Source organism: Rhinoraja longicauda, chromosome 29 (genome assembly GCF_053455715.1).
Source record: "Rhinoraja longicauda isolate Sanriku21f chromosome 29, sRhiLon1.1, whole genome shotgun sequence".
In the NCBI taxonomy this organism is placed as follows: domain Eukaryota; kingdom Metazoa; phylum Chordata; class Chondrichthyes; order Rajiformes; family Arhynchobatidae; genus Rhinoraja; species Rhinoraja longicauda.
This window is the reverse complement of record NC_135981.1, coordinates 24,600,483-24,624,266: the sequence shown is the minus strand read 5'-3', so window position 1 is coordinate 24,624,266 and position 23,784 is coordinate 24,600,483. Positions and strand designations below refer to the sequence as shown.

The 23,784-nt window shown below is 45.7% G+C and overlaps 1 protein-coding gene across 1 annotated transcript in view; it reads left to right on the top strand.

The window, feature by feature from the left end:
- The window catches only part of LOC144607621 (neurexophilin-1-like), a 77,044-nt gene extending 53,502 nt beyond the window's left edge, over positions 1–23,542 (top strand). The window contains exon 2 of the mRNA XM_078424564.1: positions 22,778–23,542. Coding sequence (XP_078280690.1) covers positions 22,778–23,542 — 765 coding nt within the window. The remainder of the gene's footprint in view (positions 1–22,777) is intronic.
- Positions 23,543–23,784: the final 242 nt, after the last annotated feature.

Genomic DNA, 23,784 nt, shown 5'->3' with positions numbered 1-23,784 from the left:
AAGGTATTTATTCACAAAATGCTGGAGTAACTCAGCAGGTCAGGCAGCATCTCAGGAGAGAAGGAATGGGCGACGTTTCGGGTCGAGACCCTTCTTCAGTCTGAAGAAGGGTCTCGACCCGAAACGTCGCCCATTCCTTCTCTCCTGAGATACTGCCTGACCTGCTGAGTTACTCCAGCATTTTGTGAATAAATATTGCCCACCATTTCCTCCATCTACTCCTCATACTGCCTCAGTAAAGCAGTCAACATTATCAAAGGCTTGTCCCTCATCGATCATTCCTTATTCTCCCTGCTCCCATTAGGCAGAAGCTCGAAAGTGTCCACCAACAGACTCAAGGATACCTTCTTCCCCTCTGTTATCAGGCTTCTGAAGGGTCCTTCCATAAGCTGTGGTACTGTCTGATTCACCTCTAGCCCATTGCAGACGTCAGGCTTTGTCCATGGAACTGGTGCACTGCAATGCTGAGAACTATATTCTGCACTCTGTATCTTCCTCTTTGCTCTACCTATTGTACTTGAAGGCGCAATAAACTGAAGATCCTGGTTTACAAAAAAAAGATACAAACCACTGGAGTAACTCAGCGAGTCAAACAGCATCTTTGGAAAACATGGATTAGCGACCCTAAATGTGACCTATCCATGTTCTCCAGAAATGCTGCCTGACCTGGTGAGTTACTCCAGTACTTTGTGTCTCCTATTGTAGTTGAGCTTGATTGTATTTATGTATGGTATTACATATTTATTCGTCGAGTATTATATTCTATATATATATTTTATATATATTTCAAGATTCTATATATATTTCAAGATTCTAAACGTCACCCATTCCTTCTCTCCCGAGATGCTGCCTGACCTGCTGAGTTACTCCAGCATTTTGTGAATAAATACCTTCGATTTCTACCAGCATCTGCAGTTAGTTTCTTATAGTATTACTTAAGTTGATTGGAGAGCATGAGAATAAAGCCAAACTTACCATTATCTGCCCCTTTGCTTTACTTATTGTGCATGTCTTGATTGTGTTTATGTATGGTGTATCTGATCTGTTTGGATAGCGTGCAAAACAAGGATATTGACCCTCGGTACACTTGATGACAATGTACATGAACCTCAACCTAAACCGAGACCAAAAGCATAAGAATAGGATCTAGAGCAAGAAGCGGAACATGGTGGCGTGTAGCAAGGAACTGCAGATGCTGGTTCACACAAAGGATAGGCACAAAATGCTGGAGTAAGACTGCGGGTCAGGTAGCCTCCCTGGGAAGCATGGATAAGCTCCTTAAGTATCCACATCTGCAGTTCCTCGAGTCCATCCCTGTTCTCCAGAGATGCTGCCTGACCCACTGGGTTACGCCAGCACTTTTTGATCTACGCAAGATTTCAGCTTCTGCAGTTCCTCGTGTCCATCCACGTTCTCCAGAGATGCTGCCTGACATTTTGGGTTGAAACCCTTCTTCAGACTGAGAACCTTTCTGAACACTGAGGAAGGGAAATATTCCTCTGTGGCCACTAACAGCAAATGCCTGTGAGAGTGAGGGGCCTTTGATTGTAGACATCTCTACATGTTTGGTTCTGTTGAAATTGTGAGGCTGAATGTTGTGAACTCAGAACAGCTGCAGTTGTTACTCTTGCCAGCCGATTGATGCCGGAGACCAAAGAGGACTTTCTCAGAGAGTGCTGTTGTCTAATAGCTGAAACTGGCTGATAATGAAGAACAGAGAGAGAGAGAGAGAGAGAGAGAGAGCGGTACTCTTGAAAAGCCTGTCAGCTTTTCCCATTCCACTTATCTATCATCACATATGATGCTGTCCATTTGACGGGGATATGGAATGAGTTATAAGTGCAGCGCAAACAGTCTCCTTGCAAATTAAAATGGAAATCTGAAATAAAACAGAAAACAGCAGGTCAGACACCATCGCGAATCTTGCTTCAAAGATTGTGCATTTAAACGTCACAGTGGCACAGCTGGTAGAGCCACTGCCTCACAGTCCCTGTGGTGTGCAGGAAGGAACGGCAGATGCTGGTTTACACCGAAGATAGGCACAAAATGCCGGGGTAACTCAGCGGGACAGGCGGCATCTCTGGAGAGAAGGAATGGGTGACGTTTCAGGGCGAGACCCTTCTTCAGACTGAGATCCTTTCTGAACACTGACTGCAGCATCGAGTTTGGGAACATCACCCATTCCTTCTATCCAGTGATGCCACCTGTCCCGTTGTTAGTCCAGTATTTTGTTGTCTATCACAGTGCCTGAGACCCAGGTCCAATGCTAACCTTGGGGGCATCTGTAAAATGCTTTCCTCGTTCTCCCTGGGACTGGGTGGGTTTCCTCCAGGTGTGCTAGTATCCTGTCGCATCCCAAAGACATGCATGTTGGTAGGTTAATTGTTGTTGTAACATGTCCCTAGTGTGGGTAGACACAAAATGCTGGAGTCAGTCAAAATCCTGACTCAGCGGGTCAGGCAGCATCTCTGGAGAGAAGGAATGGGTGACGTTTCGTGTCGAGACCCTTCTTCAGACTGATGTCGGGAAGGGGGTGGGACAAAGATAGGATGTAGTAGAAGACAGGAAGACTAGTGGGAGAACTGGGAAGGTGGAGGGGAATGAGAGGGTCAGGGGAACTATCTGAAGTTAGAGAGAGGCCCAGCGCAAATTGGAGGAACAGCATCTCATATTGCGCTTGGGCAGTTTACATCCCAGCGGTGTGAACATTGACTTCTCTAACTTCAGATAGTTCCTCTGTCCCTCTCTTTCCCATCCCCCTTCCCCGTTCTCCCACTAATCTTCCTGTCTCCTACTACATCCTATCTTTGTCCCGCCCCATCCCCTGACATCAGTCTGAAGAAGGGTCTCGACCCGAAACGTCACCCATTCCTTCTCTCCAGAGATGCTGCCTGACCCTTCTTCAGACTGATGTCATGCAGCATCTACAGTATATAAACCCAAGCACATCCAAAACTGGTCTTGGCACCAGGAACAGCATGTTTAATTTCAGAATCTACATTAGTAAGGCCTGTGTCAATAAAAAAAATTTGACCCTTGCTTTCATAGAATATTTACAACACAAGACAGATATCCACTCTGTCTGTGATGGCTCTTTACTGTAGCAACTCTAATTCCAACCTATGGCCCTTTCTCCAATGCTTTGCAACAATTTCCCCAACATATACAGGTATGAAGAAGGGTCTCAACCAAGACGTCACCTATCCATGTTCTCCAGAGATGCTGCCTGACCCGCTGAGTTACCCCAACACTTTGTATCTTTCCGTCTTCACCCACCTGGATAATCTGTTGCTTTGCGTCCATTATTGTAATGTCCTCGACATGTGGAATCGCTACAAAGCCACGTCCCCTCTGTTCCAGTGTCCTAATACCTGCAGATAAACTGCAGCGAATCTCTGACCGCGGGGGGAAAGTTTAACCTGACGCACGGGCGAGAAAACTCTCAATACTGCTGTGCCGATCAGGGCAGCGCAGCCGTAGAGCTGCTGCCGCACAGCGCCAGAGACCCGGGTTCGATCCTGACCACGGGTGCCATCCGGACGGAGTTTGTACTGTGACCACGCGGGTTTTCTCCGGGTGCTCCAGTTTCCATACTATACCATACCATACCATACACATACAGCCGGAAGCAGGCCTTTTCGGCCCACCAAGTCCGTGCCGCCCAGCGATCCCCGTACATTAACACTATCCTACACCCACTAGGGACAATTTTTACATTTACCCAGCCAATTAACCTACATACCTGTACGTCTTTGGAGTGTGGGAGGAAACCGAAGATCTCGGAGAAAACCCACGCAGGTCACGGGGAGAACGTACAAACTCCTTACAGTGCAGCACCCGTAGTCAGGATCGAACCTGAGTCTCAGGCGCTGCATTCGCTGTAAAGCAGCAACTCTACCGCTGCGCCACCGTGCCGCAAGTTTCCTCCCACATCGCAAAGACGTGCGTGTTTGTCGGCTAATTGGCTTCTGTAAAATGTAAATTGCCCCTAATGTGTGTAGGATGGTGCAGATGCACGGGGTGATCGCTGGTGTGGCGTGTAGTTGGAGGGCCAAAGGGCCTGTTTCTGCGCCGTATCTCCACAGTCTACAGTCTAAAGCCAGCACGAGGTAGCACTCATGCCACAGAGTGAGGGAACTCGGCAAAGGCCTCCGAAAGGCTTCCGGCTCAGTCTGGGCCTTCACAGGCAGTATATTTAAAACAGATGAAAGAGTGGAGAGATACTTAGATATCTTCAGGGGGTTTAAAGTGACTCCGGCCTCTGCTGTTGGAGCCCCAGAGCCAAGAGCACAAACACTCCATCCTCACTGTGATAAGCCGGCACCTCTCCTGTCCCCACATTGATCTCCTAGACACCCCGCTAGTAACCCAGGAAGAATGATATTGTTCTGTTGTTTGTGTGGAAGCATCTGGATGACTAATTATTATGAATATTGGAGCTGGATGTAAAGGCTGCTGGATGGGCCGGGGGTGTGAGGGAAGAGAAGGAATTTCATGAGCAGTTACATGGTGATGGGAAAGGAGAGTGTAATCCATGGATTGAAAGAAACAGGCCCTTCGGCCCACCGAGTCCATGCTGACCACCGATCACCCGTTCACAATGGTCCTCAGTAATCCTGCTTTCCCATCCACTCCCTACACACGAGGAGCAATTTACAGAGGTCGATTAACCTACAATCCCACACGAGTTTTGGATGTGGGAGGAGACCGGAGCGCCCGGAGCAAGCCCACGAGGCCACAGGTAGAACGTGCAAACTCCACACAGATAGCACCCGAGGTCAGGATTGAACCTGGGCTCTAGTTTAGTTTAGTTTAGTTTAGTTTAGTTTAATTAGTTTACTTTAGTATAGTTTAGTTTAGCGATACAGCGTGGTAACTGGGCCTTTGGCCCAATGAGTCCACACCGGCCATGATCCCCGCACACGAACGCTGTCCTTCAGACTAGGGACAATTTAAAAGTATACCAAGCCAATTAGCCTACAAACCTGTATGTCTTTGGAGTGTGAGAGGAAACCAGAGATCCCGGAGAAAACCCACTCAGGTCAAGGGGGAGAACATACAAACTCTGTCCAGAACAGCACCCGAGGTCAGGATTGAACCCAGGACTTTGGTGCTGTGAGGCTGCAGCTCTACCAGCTGCGCCACCGAGCTGCCATGTGAATTGCAATTCCCACAATCACAAGCACTTGCATGCTTCACTCACTTGCACTGTGCATTGGGAGAGAAGTTGTAAGTAAGTCTGGGAATTCACATAACCCAACTCATCGCTCGAGAGAATTCTGAGGTCTCACAATTTTATTTCAGAATGGTGCCAGGGATTTTTTCACACATGCCAGTATTTTTATTGAGATGCATTTTTTCTTGCCTTAGCTAGAGGCATTGATATGAATCAGCTTTCTGCTACATGTGTAGGAAAGAACTACAGATGCTGGTTTAAATCAAAGATAGACACAAAATGCTGGAGTAACTCAGCGGACCGGGCAGCATCTATGGAGAGAAGGAATGGGTGACGTTTCGGGTCGAGACCCTTCTTCCGACTGATGTCAGGGGAGGGGGCGGGACTATGATAATATAATAACCATATAAGATTATTAAGGGATTGGACACGCTAGAGGCAGGAAACATGTTCCCGATATTGGGGGAGTCCAGAACAAGGGGCCACAGTTTAAGAATAAGGGGTAGGCCATTTAGAAAGGAGATGAGGAAAAACTTTTTCCACTCAGAGAGTTGTAAATCTGTGGAATTCTCTACCTCCAAAGGCCAATTCGCTGGATGCTTTCAAGATAGAGCTCTTAAGGATAGCGGAATGAGGGGGGATGGGGAGAGGGCAGGGACGGGGTACTGATTGTGAATGATCAGCCATGATCACATTGAATGGCGGTGCTGGCTCGAAGGGCCAAATGGCCTACTTCTGCATCTATTGTCTTTTGTCTATTGTCTATAATCAAGGATGTGACAATCTCCGCCTTAAAATACCCACTAACTTGGCCTCCACGGCCATTTGTGGCAATGAGTCCCACAGATTCACAACTCTGTGACTAAAGAAATTCCTCCTCATGGAGTCATAGAGTCATAGAGTGATGCAGTGTGGAAACAGGCCCTCCGACCCACCTCCGGCCCACCTCCGGCCCACCTCACCCACACCGGCCAACAATGTCCCTGCTTCACTAGTCCCACTTGCCTGCGCTTTGTCCAAATCCTGCCAAACCTGTCCTATCCATGTACCTGTCTGTTTCTTAAACGATAGGATAGTCCCAGTCTCAATTTCCTCCTCTGGCAGCTTGTTCCATTCACCCACCACCCTTTGTGTGAAAAGGTTACCCCTCGGATTCCTAATAAATCCTTTCCCCATTCACCTTGAACCTATGTCCCCTGGTCCTTGATTCCCCTACTCTGGGCAAAAGACAGCGCATCTAACCAACCTATTCCTCTCATGATTTTGTATACCTCTATAAGATCTCCCCTCATCCTCCTGCGCTCCATGGAATAGAGACCCAGCCTACTCAACCTCTCCCTACAGCTCACACCCTCTAGTCCTGGCAATATCCTCATAAATCTTTTCTGAACCCTTTCAAGCTTGACAAAATCTTTTCTTTTATGTGGTATTCTAAATGTGGTCTCACCAATATTCTAAATGCGGTCTCACCAACGTCTTATACAACTGCAACATAACCTCCCAACTTCTATACTCAGTACTCTGACTGATGAAGGCCAAAGTGCCAAAAGCCTTTTTGACCACCTAATCTACCTGCAACACGACCTTCAAAGAACCATGTACCTTTACTCCTAAATTCCTCTGCTCCACAACACTACCCAGAGGCCTACCATTTACAGTGTAGGTCCTGCCCTTGTTCGACGTCCCAAAATGCAACACCTCACACTTCTCCGTATTAAATTCCATCAACTATTCCTCCGCCCACCTGGCCAATCGATCCAGATCCTGCTGCAATCGTTCACAACCATCTTCACTATCTGCAAAACCACTAACTTTTGTATCATCAGCAAACTAGCTAATCTTGCTCTGTATGTTCTCATCCAAATCATTGATTTAGATGACAAACAGTAACGGTCCCAGCACCGAACCCTGAGGCACACCACTAGTCACAAGCATCCTGTCTGAGAAGCAACTAAAGGTACATCCTTTTATACTTAGGCTATGCCCTCTGATCCTAGACTCTCCCACTAGTGGGAAAATCCTCTCCACATTCATTCTATCCAGGCCTTTCACTATGGGTCTGGGTATTCATGTAACTTAACCTGTTGCTTGAGATAAATATTGATTTACTTAGGTCTACCTGGCTGAGAAAGCTCCACAAGTGAACCAGTAATTGACAGGGCCCCAAGTTTTGCCAGTGTCTGTATTTAAACAGAAACACTGAGAGTTTGGAGACACAAGAAACAAAGTCTGAAGAAAGGTCTCGCTCGACCTGAAATCTGGTTTCTCCATTCCTTCCACAGATGCTGCCTGGCCTGTTGAGTTCCTCCAGCACTTTCCTTTGGTTAACATGGAGAGTTTCTTGTTCCCAATCTTTCATCTGAGGAGACACAAGGACGAGGTTTACCAAAAAAAAAGGCGCAAATTGCTGGAGTAGGTCAGTGGGTCGGGCAGCATCTGTGGAAAGGCGACGTTTTGGTTCCAAGGAAGGGTCCTGACTTAAAACGTTGCCTATTCATGTTCTCCAGAGATGCTGCCTGACCCACTGAGTTACTCCAGCACTTTGTGTCTTTCCATCCTAGGAGACCTGTTTTATCTTATCTACACTGCACAGAAGGATAACCTCTGGCAACAAAGTTATAGGATACTTTGTATATACTGCTTTCAGTAGCTTTGACAGTGTACATGGCTATAAAATGGAATAATCCTGTTATACCGCTTAAAATGTACCAAAAACATTCTTATAAATTCTTTTGATTTACCTTTTCAAATGAATTACACTGGTTTTGGCTTAAAGCTTCCTCAGCTAGTCTGAATGCCAAGATTAACTAAAGGCAATTCAGCCATAAATCATTTCCAAACAGAGTTTTCAGACTGCCACAGACAGGCAGCACCCACTAATTACTCTGCCTCAAATGTCTGCTGAGTTCTCATTCTGACAACACACTAAAAAATAATTACAAAGTTGGCCTTTAATAGAATTAGTCCCTTGCCAGAGAAACACATTACCTTCATTGACACGTTTAATATTACACTGACGGCGCATCTCATTCACGAGAGAACGTGAAGCCATTTGTTATGAACACACACACACATAATATTCTTGGCTCGTTTTGGCCAGGTGGGTGTCTGACATGTGCAGAAATCTGTCGACATATTTAAAGATCTCTGAATTACCGAGCAACATAAATAATGCTCCTGCTTGGTTGATCTGGAGTTCCAATTCTCACTCTCTAGCGCTCCCTCACTGACGTTCTCCATGAATATAGGTGCAGCTCGGCAAGGGGAAAGACCCTTTCATTGATGAGTTTAATTTAGTTTAGATATACAGTGCGGAAACAGGCCCTTCGGCCCACCGAGTCCGCGCCGACCAGTGATCCCCGCACACTAACGCTATCCTACACACACACTAGGGACAATTTACAACTATACCAAGCGTATTAACCTACAAACCTGTACAACTTTGGAGCATGGGAGGAAACCAAAGATCTCGGAGAAAGCCCAAGCAGTCACGGGGAGAATGTACAAAATCTAACAGACAGCACCCGTAGTCGGGATGGAACCCGGGTCTCCGGCGCTGCAAGCGCAGTAAGGCAGCAACTCTACCGCTGCGCCACCGTGCCGCAGTGCCCCATTGAGTGAAAGATACAATGTGGAAATAGGCCCGTCAGCCCACCAAGCCCATGCTGTCCATCAATCACCCATTGACACTAGTTCTATGTTATCCCATGTTCACATCCACTCCCTGCACTCTAGGGGGCAATCTACAGGGGTCAAAGCACCCGAGGTCAGGATCGAACTCTGGTCTCTGGTGCTACGAGACAGCTGTTCTACCACCTGTGCCAGTCTGCCACATGTACAACTAAAGCAGCTTTCAGAGTTCAACTAACTAGCTGCCAGAGGAGGTAGCTAAAGCAGGTACTATAATAACATTCAAACCGGTATATGGATAGGAAAGGTTTCGAGGGATATGGACCAAACGCATCTTGTTTGGCGTGGCCAAGTTGGGCTAAAGGGCCTGCATCGACCGAGAGACTGTCCGAACCGCTTTCAAACATTCCATGCAGATACTGGAAACTTTCATTTCCATCACTGATTGGTTGTGGTTCCACAGTCTAATATCTGCCCCTCTGCATTATCCACCAGCTCACGTAAAAACTTTTTTTTTAATGAACTTGGAAACTTTTTATTAATTGCAGCTTCGTATGGATTCTTAAATCTTTACAGTTTTTTCAGGTGCATCTCCTATCTTGTTCAGGTTCCAGATCTAAACAGGAGGTGGAATTTGAATAAATGAATGAATGAATGAATGAATGAATGAATGAATAGTTTATTGGCCAAGTATGTGCATATACAAGGAATGTGCCTTTTCAAAGGGTTTTCCCAATGCCTTGCCGATATTGCTGGTTAGGCTGAGGTTGGGATAATGTGTGCAGCTCTGCTCATCACACTGTGGTGAGGGTGTGAATGCACTGGAGAGGGAGCAAAGGACACTCGCTCGCATGTTGTGTGGGAGGGAACTGCAGATGCTGGTTTATACTGAAGTTATACCGAATGCTGGAGCAATTCAACAGGTCAGGCAGATGATCTTTCTTCAGACTGAAAGGTACAGATTGGTGGGGGTGGGGGGGGGGGGGTGGGGTGGGGGGGAGGGTTGGGGGAGAAACTAGAGGGCAAGGAAAGACCAGAACTAATCAAGGCCGGCAACAGATGACCTCAGGAAGGGTAGAGTCCATAATGGCCTAGTGTTGGGTGGGGAAGATGTGCTAAAGAGAGGGATAGAAGGATGACAACAGTGGAACAGGTCGGACGACTAGGTTGGGGGAGATGGAGGGGGGGGGGAATGCAGGAGTTATAGAGACATGCCCGGGACCCGATGCTTTAGTTATGGAGAGGAACTAGATAGTCTTGGTTTGTTTTCCTTGCAGTGAAGGAGGCAAAGGAGGACCCAGCAGAGGTGTACAAGATTGTAACTGATAGGAAGGGTTAATGGTGATAAACTATTCCCCATAATGGAAACGTTTAAAACCAAAGAGCACATGTTATATATGAGGAGTAAAAGGGTGAGAGAGGATCTGAATAAAAAAATATCAGCCAGTGAATGATTTGCAAACTGAAATGAACTGCCTGGGATGGTGAGGAAGTAAGAAATCTCACCACGTTTTTAAAGTATACTAGACTAAGTGGACCCGTTGGGCCCAAACATCCCTGCATTGGGGCAGCACCCTCTCCTCCCCCTCCCCCTCCCCCTTCCCTCCACCCCCCCTTCCCCTCCCCTACACCCCCCTTAACCCCCCTTATCCTCCCTACCCCCCCTCCCCTCCTCCCGAGATGCTGACTGACCCGTTGAGTTATCCATCATTTTGGATCTACCTTCGATTTTAACTAGCACCTGCAGTTGTTTTCCTCCTTATTTTATTTTATTTTATTTTATTTTATTTTATTTTATTTTATTTTATTTTATTTTATTTTATTTTATTTTATTTTATTTTATTTTATTTTAGTTTAGTTTAGTTTAGTTTAGTTTAGTTTATTTTAGTTTAGTTTAGTTTAGTTTAGTTTAGCGATACAACACAGAAATAGGCCCTTCGGCCTAACGAGTCTGTGCCTGCACACTAACACTATCCTACACACACCAGGGACAATTTTACAAATTTACCAAAGCCAATTAACCTACAAACCCGTACGTCTTTGGAGTGTGGGGGGAAACCGGAGCACCCAGAGAAACCCCACGCAGATCATGGGGAGAACGTACAAACTCCATACAGACAGCACCCATAGTCAGGATCGAACCCGGGTCTCTGGCACTGTGGGGCAGCAACTCTACCACTGCGCCACCGTGCCACAGCAGTGGAATAAATCTTATTTCGGTTTATTTCCTCGATTTCCAAATGTGCGGAAGATTTCAATTTACGGTCGAGTGCTTGTGAATAAATGTTAAGAAATTGGCTACATTCATCATGCTATTTTCGATTAGTTCCCAAGAGAACCACTATATTGAAGGAGTGCCCTGTATTGAATGTTGAATTAATGGCGAAGTCTAAAGGATGTTGCTGCTTGGAACTTCTATAAAGGGGATGCAAGTGTTAATACTACAATTTCAGTCGAGAGACCAACTTGAAAGGAATCAAATCTGTGATGGGTTGCTATAATCCCACTTCACAATCCTTCACACCATAGATACTACAGGTTTTACAGTCACTGTAAAATATAAAACATGGTAACAAGTGGTGATGTAAGGAAGCATTGTTGTGCATTAATCAAACAACATTACTTAAAACATTTTATCATCTTATATTATTGGTCATCTTATATTATTGAAACCCATAACATAAAAATTAGAAGCAGACCTTTCAATTCAACATGTTACGCCATGGGCACATAAGTTCACAAGTTCACAAGTTACAGGAGTAGATTTAAGCCATTCGGCCCATCGAGTCTATTCCGCCATTCAATCATGGCTGATCTCTGCCTCCTATTCCCATTTTCCTGCCTTTTCCCCAAAACCCTTGACACCCGTTCTAATCAAGAATTTGTTCTTGCCTTAAAAATATCCACTGACTTGGCCTCCACTGTCCTCTGTGGCAATGAGTTCCACAGATTAACTGCCCTCCTTCTAAAGAAGTTCCTCCTCACCTCCTTTCTAAAATAGCGCCCTTTAATTCTGAGGTTATGACCTTTGGTCCTAGGCTCTCCCACCAGTGGAAACATCCTTTCCACATCCACTCTATCTATGCCTTTCATTATTCTGTGTTTCAATGAGGCCCCCCCTCAACCTTCCAAACTCCAGCTCTGTCAAACGCTCATCATATGCTAACCCACTCTTTATCTGATTATACATAATCCACATAATCATATCATTCCTGTACCATTATCTATGTCAATGATGTTAATGCATTATTACATGTGCTATTGTGGGGAGTTCTGGAGTGGCACAGTGACACAGTTAGTAGAACTGCTTTCTCCAAGTTCTAGAGATCTGGGTTCAATCCCGACCTCCAGTGCTGTCTTTCTGAAGTTTACCCGGCTTGTCACTGTGACCGCGTGCGTTTGTCACTGTGATAGTGTGTGTTTGTCACTGTGACTGTGTGTGTTTGTCACTGTGACCATGTGTGTTTGTCACTGTGACTGTGTGTGTTTGTCACTGTGACCGTGTGGGTTTGTCACAGTGACCGTGTGGGTTTGTCACTGTGACCGTGTGGGTTTGTCACTGTGACCGCGTGGGTTTGTCACTGTGACCGTGTGGGTTTGTCACAGTGACCGTGTGGGTTTGTCACTGTGACCGTGTGGGTTTGTCACTGTGACCGTGTGGGTTTGTCACTGAGACCATGTAGGTTTCTCCCTGTGACCAGCTGCCCTCCTTTCTTCCCAAAACACCAAAGGACCAGAGCCAGTCATTCCAACATCAGGCCAAATATTTTCCCAATATAGAAACATCTTGTTTCTATGAAGACAGGGATATTAAACAGTTAACACAATGATACGTGTCACACACAACTGTCTGAAGATAGTCTGAAGAAGGATCTCGACCTGAAATGACACCTATCATATCATATCATATATATACAGCGCGGAAACAGGCCTTTTCAGCCCACCATGTCCGCGCCGCCCAGCGATCCCCGTACATTAACACTATCCTACACACACTAGGGACAATTTTTTACATTTACCCAGTCAAATTAACCTACATACCCGTACGTCTTTGGAGTGTGGGAGGAAACCGAAGATCTCGGAGAAAACCCACGCAGGTCACGGGGAGAACGTACAAACTCCTTACAGTACAGCACCCGTAGTCAGGATCGAACCTGAGTCTCCGGCGCTGCATTCGCTGTAAAGCAGCAACTCTACCGCTGCGCCACCGTGCCGCCCCAGTCCTGTTCCCCAGAGATGCTGCCTGTCCCGCTGAGTTACTCCAGCACTTCGTGTCTATCGACTGTTCAAATACTTTGCCACATCCTTTACAATCGTTCATGTACCCCCAGCTGGAGATGTCATTTGTAAAAGCCTTGGTAAGTATAAAATATAATTAGGCAAATTATGCTGGATAACCTTTCCCTGGCCTGAACTTTGCTTTGTGACTGTAATTAATTAACCTTCTATATGGCATTCTAAAAGCTTAAAATGAACTGAACATTTATGTGACTACTACTTAATATAAGCAGATGATTAAATCATGAGAGAAGGTCCAACACTAATAATGTGTTATAAAAATTTGATTAGTTCCAGTTATTAGAAAGTTCACAGGAACAATTAAATCAGCTGTTATAAAGCCATTGAAATGTCTGTGATAATTTCCATCTCCATTTGTTTAATCTTGGCCCACATATCATTTTGATAAATACTGTTAATTCTGCCATTCACCATTCCCAATGAGGCACTAAACTTCCAGGCATGTAGTGACTGTGAAACGGAGCAAATTGGCTTCTCCAATGGGATTGCAGAATTAACTCTTTTTATCTCCTTCTTTCACCATATTCCTAAGCCCTGTTTTATTTCCCTGTATTTAAATTATCTTTCTTAACTCAGAAATATAGTTATACAGAATAAATGCTTTTACTCGGCGGCAGAGTGGCGCAGCGGTAGAGTTGCTGCCTTATACCACAAGAGCCAGAGACCTGGGATCGATCCTTACCTCGGTTGCTGTCTGTGTGGAGTTTGCCTAGTCTCCCCGTGACAGCGCTGGTTGCTTCCGTGTGCTCCAGTTTCCACCCACATTCCAAGGACAATAGACAATAGACAGTAGACAATAGGTGCAGGAGGAGGCCATCCGGCCCTTCGAGCCAGCACCGCCATTCAATGTGATCATGGCTGATCATTCTCAATCAGTACCCCGTTCCTGCCTTCTCCCCGTACCCCCTGACTCCGCTATCCTTAAGAGCTCTATCCAGCTCTCTCTTGAATGCATTCAGAGAATTGGCCTCCACTGCCTTCTGAGGCAGAGAATTCCACAGATTCACAACTCTCTGACTGAAAAAGTTTTTCCTCATCTGCAGGTTTGTAGGTTAGTTGCTCTCTGCATATTGCTGCAAGTTTGTCGGATGAGAAAGTGGGATAAAAAGCAACAGGTATCAAGGCACTCGGTAGGTAACAGGCAACAGGGAACCCCCTGCTTGAGGGATAGGAAGCATCCTCTATGGGTCCCATCACTGGCTGTGACTTATCCATTGTGGAGCGGTGGGGGCAGGGTGGGGGAAGAATTGGTTGATGTGGAGTGACGGAAGAATGACCAAATCATGTGCTCGAGGTTGGTGTAAGGAGGTTATCTACAGCAATAAGTGTCTGGGGTTGTATCAATCCAGGCCCGGAGCAATGCCAAGAGAAGCAATTGAAATCTCTTTCCATTACGGGTGAAGGATTGGGATATAAACAGCCAAAAGACAGAGTTTAAACGAAACATATCATATCATATCATATATATACAGCCGGAAACAGGCCTTTTCGGCCCTCCAAGTCCGTGCCGCCCAGTGATCCCCGCACATTAACACTATCCTACACCCACTAGGGACAATTTTTACATTTACCCAGCCAATTAACCTACATACCTGTACGTCTTTGGAGTGTGGGAGGAAACCGAAGATCTCGGAGAAAACCCACGCAGGTCACGGGGAGAACGTACAAACTCCTTACAGTGCAGCACCCGTAGTCAGGATCGAACCTGAGTCTCCGGCGCTGCATTCGCTGTAAAGCAGCAACTCTACCGCTGCGCTACCTGAACTAAAGGGTCAGAATTCAACGTTACAGTAAATTGATCAACCTGAGGAGTACTTATTCACAAAATGCTGCAGTAACTCAGCAGGTCAGGCAGCATCTCAGGAGAGAAGGAATGGGCGACGTTTCGGGTCGAGACCAAGGGTACCTTCGAATTGTACCAGCATCTGCAGTTATTTTCTTACACAACCTGAGGAGTACCCTCAGCAACAGACTGGTTCCACCAAGATGCAGGACAGAACACCACAGGAGATCCTTCTGCCCTGTGGCTCTCAAACTGTGCAACTCCTCCCCCTTCTGACATGGGGTAGACTGAGACTAACTCCACTCCCCCCACTACCCCCACTCCACCCTCTCCAATCTTGCACATCCCCCAATCCTTTCCACTCCTCACTTTAATTTCATGTTTCATGTATTTTGTGTTGTTATGACTATTGGCAGATCAATTTCCCTCCTGGGATAAATAAAGTTCTATCATATTGTATCGTATCGTATCGTATCATATCGTATCGTATCGTATCGTAACGTATCGTATCGTATCGTATCGTATCGTATCGTATCGTATCGTATCGTATCGTATCGTATCGTATCGTATCGTATCGTATCGCTGTGGAAAGAGAATTAAAGAACAATTTAGAAAGAGGATTAGAACGTTTATTAAGATATTATCACAACGTTTAAGAGGCATTTAGACAGGTACGCGGGTAGGACAGGTTCAGAGTGATACGAGCCAAACACAGGCAGGTGGGACTGGTGTAAATAGGGCATGTTGGCCAGTGTGCGCAAGTTGGGCCGAAGGGCCTGTGTCTATGCTGTATCTGTGAGAAAAAAAGTTAAGCATGGAAAACCAAAAGAAACCATTAACGGTTTATGCTCTTGCAGATTGGTTTGTAATAATGAACAAATATCGCCATATTGTTAAGTGCATATTTATGAAATTAATTGCCAAATATCTTTGGGTTGTGTTATGTACACCTCCTCTTTCTACTAGACCCAGACAGCAAATCTTATATTGGAATGGTGCCGATGGGGATGGCAGTGAAATATTACCATCATGAAGCTAAGTGGGACTCGTACAGGAATGTTAGAATACTGCCCACCAAGCATTTGCCTCCCACCTGAAGGTGTTGTAGCAATCATGCATATAGATGAATGGCATAGCTCTCATCGTTCAATTTTTAGTAAACTGCATGTACAGGGCCCTAGTGAGACCGCACCTGGAGTACTGTGTGCAGTTTTGGTCTCCAAATTTGAGGAAGGATATTCTTCCTATTGAGGGCGTGCAGCGTAGCTTTACTAGGTTAATTCCCGGAATGGCGGGACTGAAAGACTGGGGCGACTAGGCTTGTATACACTGGAATTTAGAAGGATGAGAGGAGATCTTATCGAAATGTATAAGATTATTAAGGGGTTGGACACGTTAGAGGCAGGAAACATGTTCCCAATGTTGGGGGAGTCCAGAACAAGCGGCCACAGTTTAAGAATAGGGGGTAGGCCATTTAGAACTGAGATGAGGAAAAACATTTTCAGTCAGAGAGTTGTGAATCTGTGGAATTCTCTGCCTCAGAAGGTAATGAAGGCCAATTCTCTGAATGCATTCAAGAGAGGATAGAGCTCTTAAGGATAGCGGAGTCAGGGGGTATGGGGAGAAGGCAGGAACGGGGTACTGATTGAGAATGATCAGCTATGATCACATTGAATGGCGATGCTGGCTTGAAGGGCCGAATGGCCTCTTCCTGCACCTATTGTCTATAGTCTATTGTCTATAGTTCCCCATTCACACCAGTTCCTTGTTATTCCACCTTCTCATCCACTCCCTACAAACCAAGGGCAACTTACAGAAGCCAATTAACCTACAAGCACGCACGTCTTTGGGATGTAGGATAAAACCGGAGCACCCGGAGGAATCCCACACAGTCATTAGGAGAACGTGCAAACTCCGCACAGACAACACGAGGTCAAGATTGAACTTGGGTCTCTTGCGCTGTGAGGCAGTAGCTCTTCCAGCTGCACCACTGTGCCAACCAAAACGTTCACATATACAATCGTATTTGCATTTAAGTTTAAAAATTGTCACTCGTGCTGTCATGGACTCCAGTAAAATACAGCCTCAAGAGTTTTTGCCATGTTACCAATATAACTTATTCCTAATCCATTTTTCAGACAGCTAATCTCAATCATCGGTGAAAGAGTAAAATTGGATGCACTGTTTGTGTTGCCTGTGTGTTATCTGCCTCCATAGAGAAAGCAGTAACAAGATAACAGAGCTGCAAATGAAACTCACCGTTTAAACAAAAAATCTTCTCTTGGTTGAAACAAGGTTAAGTTGGGTGGCTCAATGGTGCAGCAGTAGACTTGCTGTTTTACTACGCCAGAGACCCAGGTTCAATCCTGACCACGGGTGCTGTCTGTACGGGGATGTTCATTCTCCCAGTGACCGCGTGGGTTTTCTCTGGGTGCCCCGGTTTCCTTCCACACTCTAAAGACGTGCAAGTTTGTAACTTAATTGGCTTCGGTCAAATAGTTAACTTTCCTTAGTGTGTTGGACAGTGCTAGTGTGCGGGCATCGCTGGTCAGCGTGGTCTCGGTGCACCGTAGGGCCTGTTTCCACGTTGTATCTCTAAAGTCTAATGTCTGAAGTCTAAAGAGAAGAAATGTATTATATAACTTATGTATATAACTGCATAATTAATTCAAAAATCTAATTCCAGTTGGTGTTGCAGGAAGTAAATAGAGTTCATTCAGGATTTTTGGACTCTGATGTAATCCGTTTCTCTTTGATCTTCAATTCTTTGCTTACGACGATTTTTTCCAATCTATTATTAATCCACTCTACTCATTCAACTCTAAAACCTTCAGTTTAATTGGATTCTTGTTTCATAACACAGAAGGATAAATCCCATAACTACACAGCAGCTCGGCTGAGATAAGTGAAACTTCAGGAGAGAATAATCCTTAAGGTTGGCATTTGGAAACCTGTGGGTTAATAAACGAGTAAAAAGCCAGCAAGGATTTGTTAAGACTGCCTTCTGTTTAATGGAGTTATTTGTGAAGTAATGGAAAGGTTAATGAGGGTAAGATGGTTTATACGATTATGGGCTTCTCCAAAAGGCTTCCGACCACTGCAGCACGATCACTTTGTTATTGAAATTAAAATCCATAACATTAAAGAGGCAGCAGCTGCAGGGATGTGAGGCTGGGGGAGCGACGGAGAAACCAGACACAAAGTGCCGGAGTGGCTCAATGGGTCAGGCAGCATCTCTGGAGAACATGGACAGGCGGTGTTTCAAGAGTCAAGAGTTTTATTGTCGTATGTCCCAGAATTACATTGTTAATTCTCACTTGCAGCAGCACACAACAGAATATGTAAACATAGTACCTTGTAAACAATATAATAAACAAGAATAAAAAGTTCAGTGTGTGTGTATATAATATATATATATATAGATTTAGATTTTTCAGATTTAGATTTAGAGATACAGCGCGGAAACAGGCCCTTCGGCCCACCGGGTCCGCGCCGCCCAGCGATCTCCGCACATTAACACTATCCTACACCCACTAGGGACAATTTTTACATTTGCCCAGCCAATTAACCTACATACCTGTACGTCTTTGGAGTGTGGGAGGAAACCGAAGATCTCAGAGAAAACCCACGGAGGTCACGGGGAGAATGTACAAACTCCGTACAGACGGCGCCCGTGGTCAGGATTGAACCTGAGTCTCCGGCGCTGCATTCACTGTAAGGCAGCAACTCTACCGCTGCGCCACCGTGCCACCGTGTGTGTGTGTACACACATACACGCACACACACGATATATATGTACATACACACAATCATGGGGCATGGTGGCGCAGCGGTAGAGTTGTTGCCTTAAAGCATTTGCAACGCCGGAGACTCGGGTTCAATCCTGGCTTTGGGTGCTGTCTGTATGGAGTTTGCACATTCTCCCGGTGACTGCATGTGTTTTTTCTGAGATCTTTAGTTTCCTCCCACACTCCAAAGTCAGACAGGTTTGTTGGTTAATTGGCTTGGGATAAGTGTAAATTGTCCTTAGTGTGTGTAGGATAGTGATAATGTGCCTAATGGCCTGTTTCCGCGCTGTATTTCTAAACTAAAATAAATTAAACTAAACTAAACTAAACTAAACTAAACTAAAAGTCCATGTGGTTCAGAGCTTATTTGGAGGTTGCAGTGTTTAATAACCTGATGTCCGTAGGGCTGTCGGTTAAAACCCACCTTCAGACTGATTGTGGTGGGGGGGAGGCTGGAAGAGGGGAGTGGGCAGGACAATGCCTGGCAAGTGATAGGTGGATACAGGTGAATGAATGTGCCAAGGTGGAAGATGAGGTGATGTTCCTCAGGGATGAGGAAAGAGGTAATGAACCACAGGAAGACACTGAAGGTCAAGTCAAATCGGCAGAAGTATGCTGGGTGTATATCTCACTCTCCCCACACGGTGAAGAAGGGTTATAAGCTGTAGAGATGGTGTGGGAACGATGGAAAGGATGAAGGGAATCTCTCTTCTTTGTTGAGTTATGTGTTGCTGATGGCAGGGGTGAGGGATATTCCCAGCAGTTTTGAACATACTGATGAAGACATAAAATTACAAGTCAACATCACAGAGGGATATGTGACAGAAATGACCGGTGCTGGTACAGAGAAGGAAGGAAAGAATGCGTTACTTTTTCAGTATTGTATCTTATCTTCCGCACCCTCAGCTACGGGAGACGCCCCCGGGTCATGAAGGTGGCAGAGGGCGGGTCAAGGAGAGGGATGGCGGTTTGTGTGACAACTGGATGCAGGCAGGCGATGGCTACAACAGGCCTTCATGGCCAACCACAGTTGGGATTGTGAATAGGCGCCAAAACCTGGAGACTCTGGAAATATAGACTCAGGGGGCTGTTTCTGTGCATTATGTACCTAACCAGGGATTGTACTTATGTACGGCAATAATCTTACTGATCTATATGCAAAAACAAATCTCACGGTACCTTGGTACATGTGATAATAAATAAACCATTCGAAGGTATTTATTCACAAAATGCTGGAATAACTCAGCAGGTCAGGCAGCATCTCAGGAGAGAAGGAATGGAGAAGGGTCTGAAGAAGGGTCTCGACCCGAAACGTCACCCATCCCTTCTCTCCTGAGATGCTGCCTGACCTGCTGAGTTACTCCAGCATTTTGTGAATAAATACCTTCGATTTGTACCAGCATCTGCAGTTGTTTGTACCAGCATCAGCAGGCAGTGAAGAAAGCCAATGGAATGTTGGCCTTCATAACAAGAGGAGTTGAGTATAGGAGCAAAGAGGTCCTTCTGCAGTTGTACAGGCCCCTGGTGAGACCGCACCTGGAGTACTGTGTGCAGTTTTGGTCTCCAAATTTGAGGAAGGATATTCTTGCTATTGAGGGCGTGCAGCGTAGGTTTACTAGGTTAATTCCCGGAATGGCAGGACTATCATATGTTGAAAGGCTGGAGCGACTAGGCTTGTATACACTGGAATTTAGAAAGATGAGAGGAGATCTTATCAAAACGTATAAGATTATTAAGGGGTTGGACACGTTAGAGGCAGGAAACATGTTCCCAATGTTGGGGGAGTCCAGAACAAGGGGCCACAGTTTAAGAATAAGGGGTAGGCCATTTAGAACTGAGATGAGGAAAAACCTTTTCAGTCAGAGAGTTGTGAATCTGTGGAATTCTCTGCCTCAGAAGGCAGTGGAGGCCAATTCACTGAATGCATTCAAGCGAGAGCTGGATAGAGCTCTTAAGGATAGTGGAGTCAGGGGTATGGGGAGAAGGCAGGAACGGGGTACTGATTGAGAATGATCAGCCATGATCACATTGAATGGCAGTGCTGGCTCAAAGGTCCGAATGGCCTCCTCCTGCACCTATTGTCTATTGTCTATTGTCTATTTTCTTATAAATAAACCATTGAACCATTAGAAGGTTACAATGTGCCCAGATGGAAGATGAGGTGATGTTCTTTAAGGAGGGAGAAAGTGGCAATGAATTAACATATTGAAGGCAAGTTCAGCGCGGAAACAAGCCCTTCGGCCCACCAAGTCCGTGCCGACCAGCGATCCCCACACATTAACACTATCCTGCACACACTAGGGACAATTTACAATTTTACCAAGCCAATTAACTTATACACTTGTACATCTTTGGAGTGTGGGATGAAACTGGACCTCCTGGAGAAAACCCACGAGGTCACGGGGAGAATGTGCAGACAGCACCCATAGTCAAGATTGAACCCAGGTCATTGGCGCTGTAAGGCAGCAAATCTACCGCTGCCCCAACATGCCACCCGTAAATTAGCAAAAAAGTGAAATAGGATGTGGTATGCAGGATGCGCTTTAATTTAGAAAAGCATGAAATGATTCATTTTGCAAAGAGGAATAAGGTTAGGTATCATAAATCAACGAGGAAATGGGGAAACTTGTGAGTGTATTCACACTGATACTGAGAAGTGGTAATTGTACCTGTTGTTACATGGAGAAGGAGTATAAATATTGTTCTGAGAGCTGTGCTAGGAATAGAATGCTCTTTTCCGACATCTGTAGAATTTTGCTTTCAAAATGAATTATTGTGTTGACGCGAGAACACAAGGTGCTGGAGTTACTCAGCGGGTCGGGCAGCATCTGTGGGGAACGTGGATAGTTGACGTTTCACAGAGTGCTGGAGTAACTCAGCGGGTCAGGCAGCATCTGTGGAGAACGTGGATAGGTGACGTTTCACAGAGTGCTGGAGTAACTCAGCGGGTCAGGCAGCATCTGTGGAGAACGTGGATAGGTGACGTTTCACAGAGTGCTGGAGTAACTCAGCGGGTCAGGCAGCATCTGTGGAGAACGTGGATAGGTGACGGTTCAGGTCAGGACACTTATTCAGACTGATTGTAGTGAGGAGAGAAAGTTAGATAAAAGTTGGGGATGGGCAAGTCCTGGCAAGTGATAGGTGGATACAGATTAGGCAATTTTTTAATTGGAAGAGTTTTATTCATTATTTGCTTGGCTTTGGCACCATCCCACATATCTTTCTCTTCCCTACTATAATCAGAATGAAGAAGGGTCCCGACTCGAAACGTCACCTATCCACGTTCTCCACAGATGCTGCCTGAGCCACTGAGTTACTCCAGTATTCTGTGTTCTACAATCAACACAATGATTTAATTTATAGTCAATAATTTTGAAAGCAAAGGAAAGGATCACTCCATTCTGTGTCCTTGTGGGGTATATGATCTGTTTGGATAGCATGCAAAAAAAATGTTTTCACTACATATATATAACATATAACATATAACATATAACAACTACAGCATGGAAACAGGCCTGTCCGGCCCTACCAGTCCACGCCGACCATTCTCCCTGACCTAGTATCATCTACCTGCACTCAGACCATAACCCTCTAATCCCCTCTTATCCATATACCTATCCAATTTACTCTTAAATAAATACTACCTCAGTACATGTGACAATAATAACCCTAAAGTGCTAAACGCATTGTGTGTTCTGCACAAGATTGCAGCATCTTTGCAGCAAAGGTGGTGCAACGATAGCGTTGCTGCCTTACAGCGCTTGCAGCGCCGGAGACACGGGTTCGATCCCATCTACAGGTGCTGTCTGTACGGAGTTTGTATGTTCTCCCCGTGACCGCATGGGTTTTCTCCGAGATCTCCGAGTTTTATAGACAATAGACAATAGGTGCAGGAGGAGGCCATTCGGCCCTTCGAGCCAGCACCGCCATTCAATGTGATCATGGCTGATCATTCTCAATCAGTACCCCGTTCCTGCCTTCTCCCCATACCCCCTCACTCCGCTATCCTTAAGAGCTCTATCCAGCTCTCTCTTGAAAGCATCCAACGAACTGGCCTCCATTTACATTTGTAAATTACATCTCCAGTCTTTTTTCCTGCAGGTTGCTTTTACCCTTGGGAATACGTCAAACGATGCGGAGGACTCAAAGCCCAGTGGGTCCAAAAGCACACAGAAGCATGTGCTGCTCAAGGCCAACAGAGTGTCTGCTCTGAGCCAATGGGTCATGCATGCACTGCCGAGCACAGGGAACACCACCCTCCTGCGACTGCCGTTCTCCTCGCCTGTCTCCTACTCCAAGCAGGATATCTGGGACTGGCTGGGGAATATGTCCGATCAACACGAAGACCCCAACTCCAGAGTCAAGAGGAGACCCATCGTTAAGACGGGGAAATTCAAGAAAATGTTTGGATGGGGCGATTTTTATTCAAACATCAAAACCGTGAAACTAAACCTGCTGATCACGGGGAAAATCGTGGACCACGGGAACGGGACGTTCAGTGTCTACTTTCGCCACAACTCTACTGGCCAGGGGAACATATCCGTGAGCCTCGTGCCGCCCACAAAGGCGGTCGAGTTCGACCTGGCTCAACAGACCGCGATTGATGCCAAAGATTCCAAAATATTTAACTGCCGTATCGAATACGAGAAGATCGACAGAGCCAAGAAGACTGCGCTGTGTAATTATGACCCGTCCAAAACTTGCTACCAGGAGCAGACCCAGAGTCACGTATCATGGATCTGTTCCAAACCCTTTAAAGTCATCTGCATCTACATTTCCTTTTACAGCACGGATTACAGACTGGTGCAGAAAGTGTGCCCTGACTATAATTACCACAGCGACACGCCCTACTTCCCCTCCGGTTGACGGTTTCTGGAGGGAAATTTGTTTTTTTTAATCATTATTCTTAACGTGCTGAGCTGGAGTCGATGGCAGGTGACCTCACAAACCGTGGTTTCATGGAGACTACAGTTTAATAAGGTTCAGGGCGATTGCAATTTAACGACTGTTGTTAAGTTGTTTTGTGCCTATTATTACAGCAGTTTCTGCAGTCCTGTAAATGGGTGTAAAATATGTAAGATGTCCAGCACAAAAGAGCTCAGAAATGC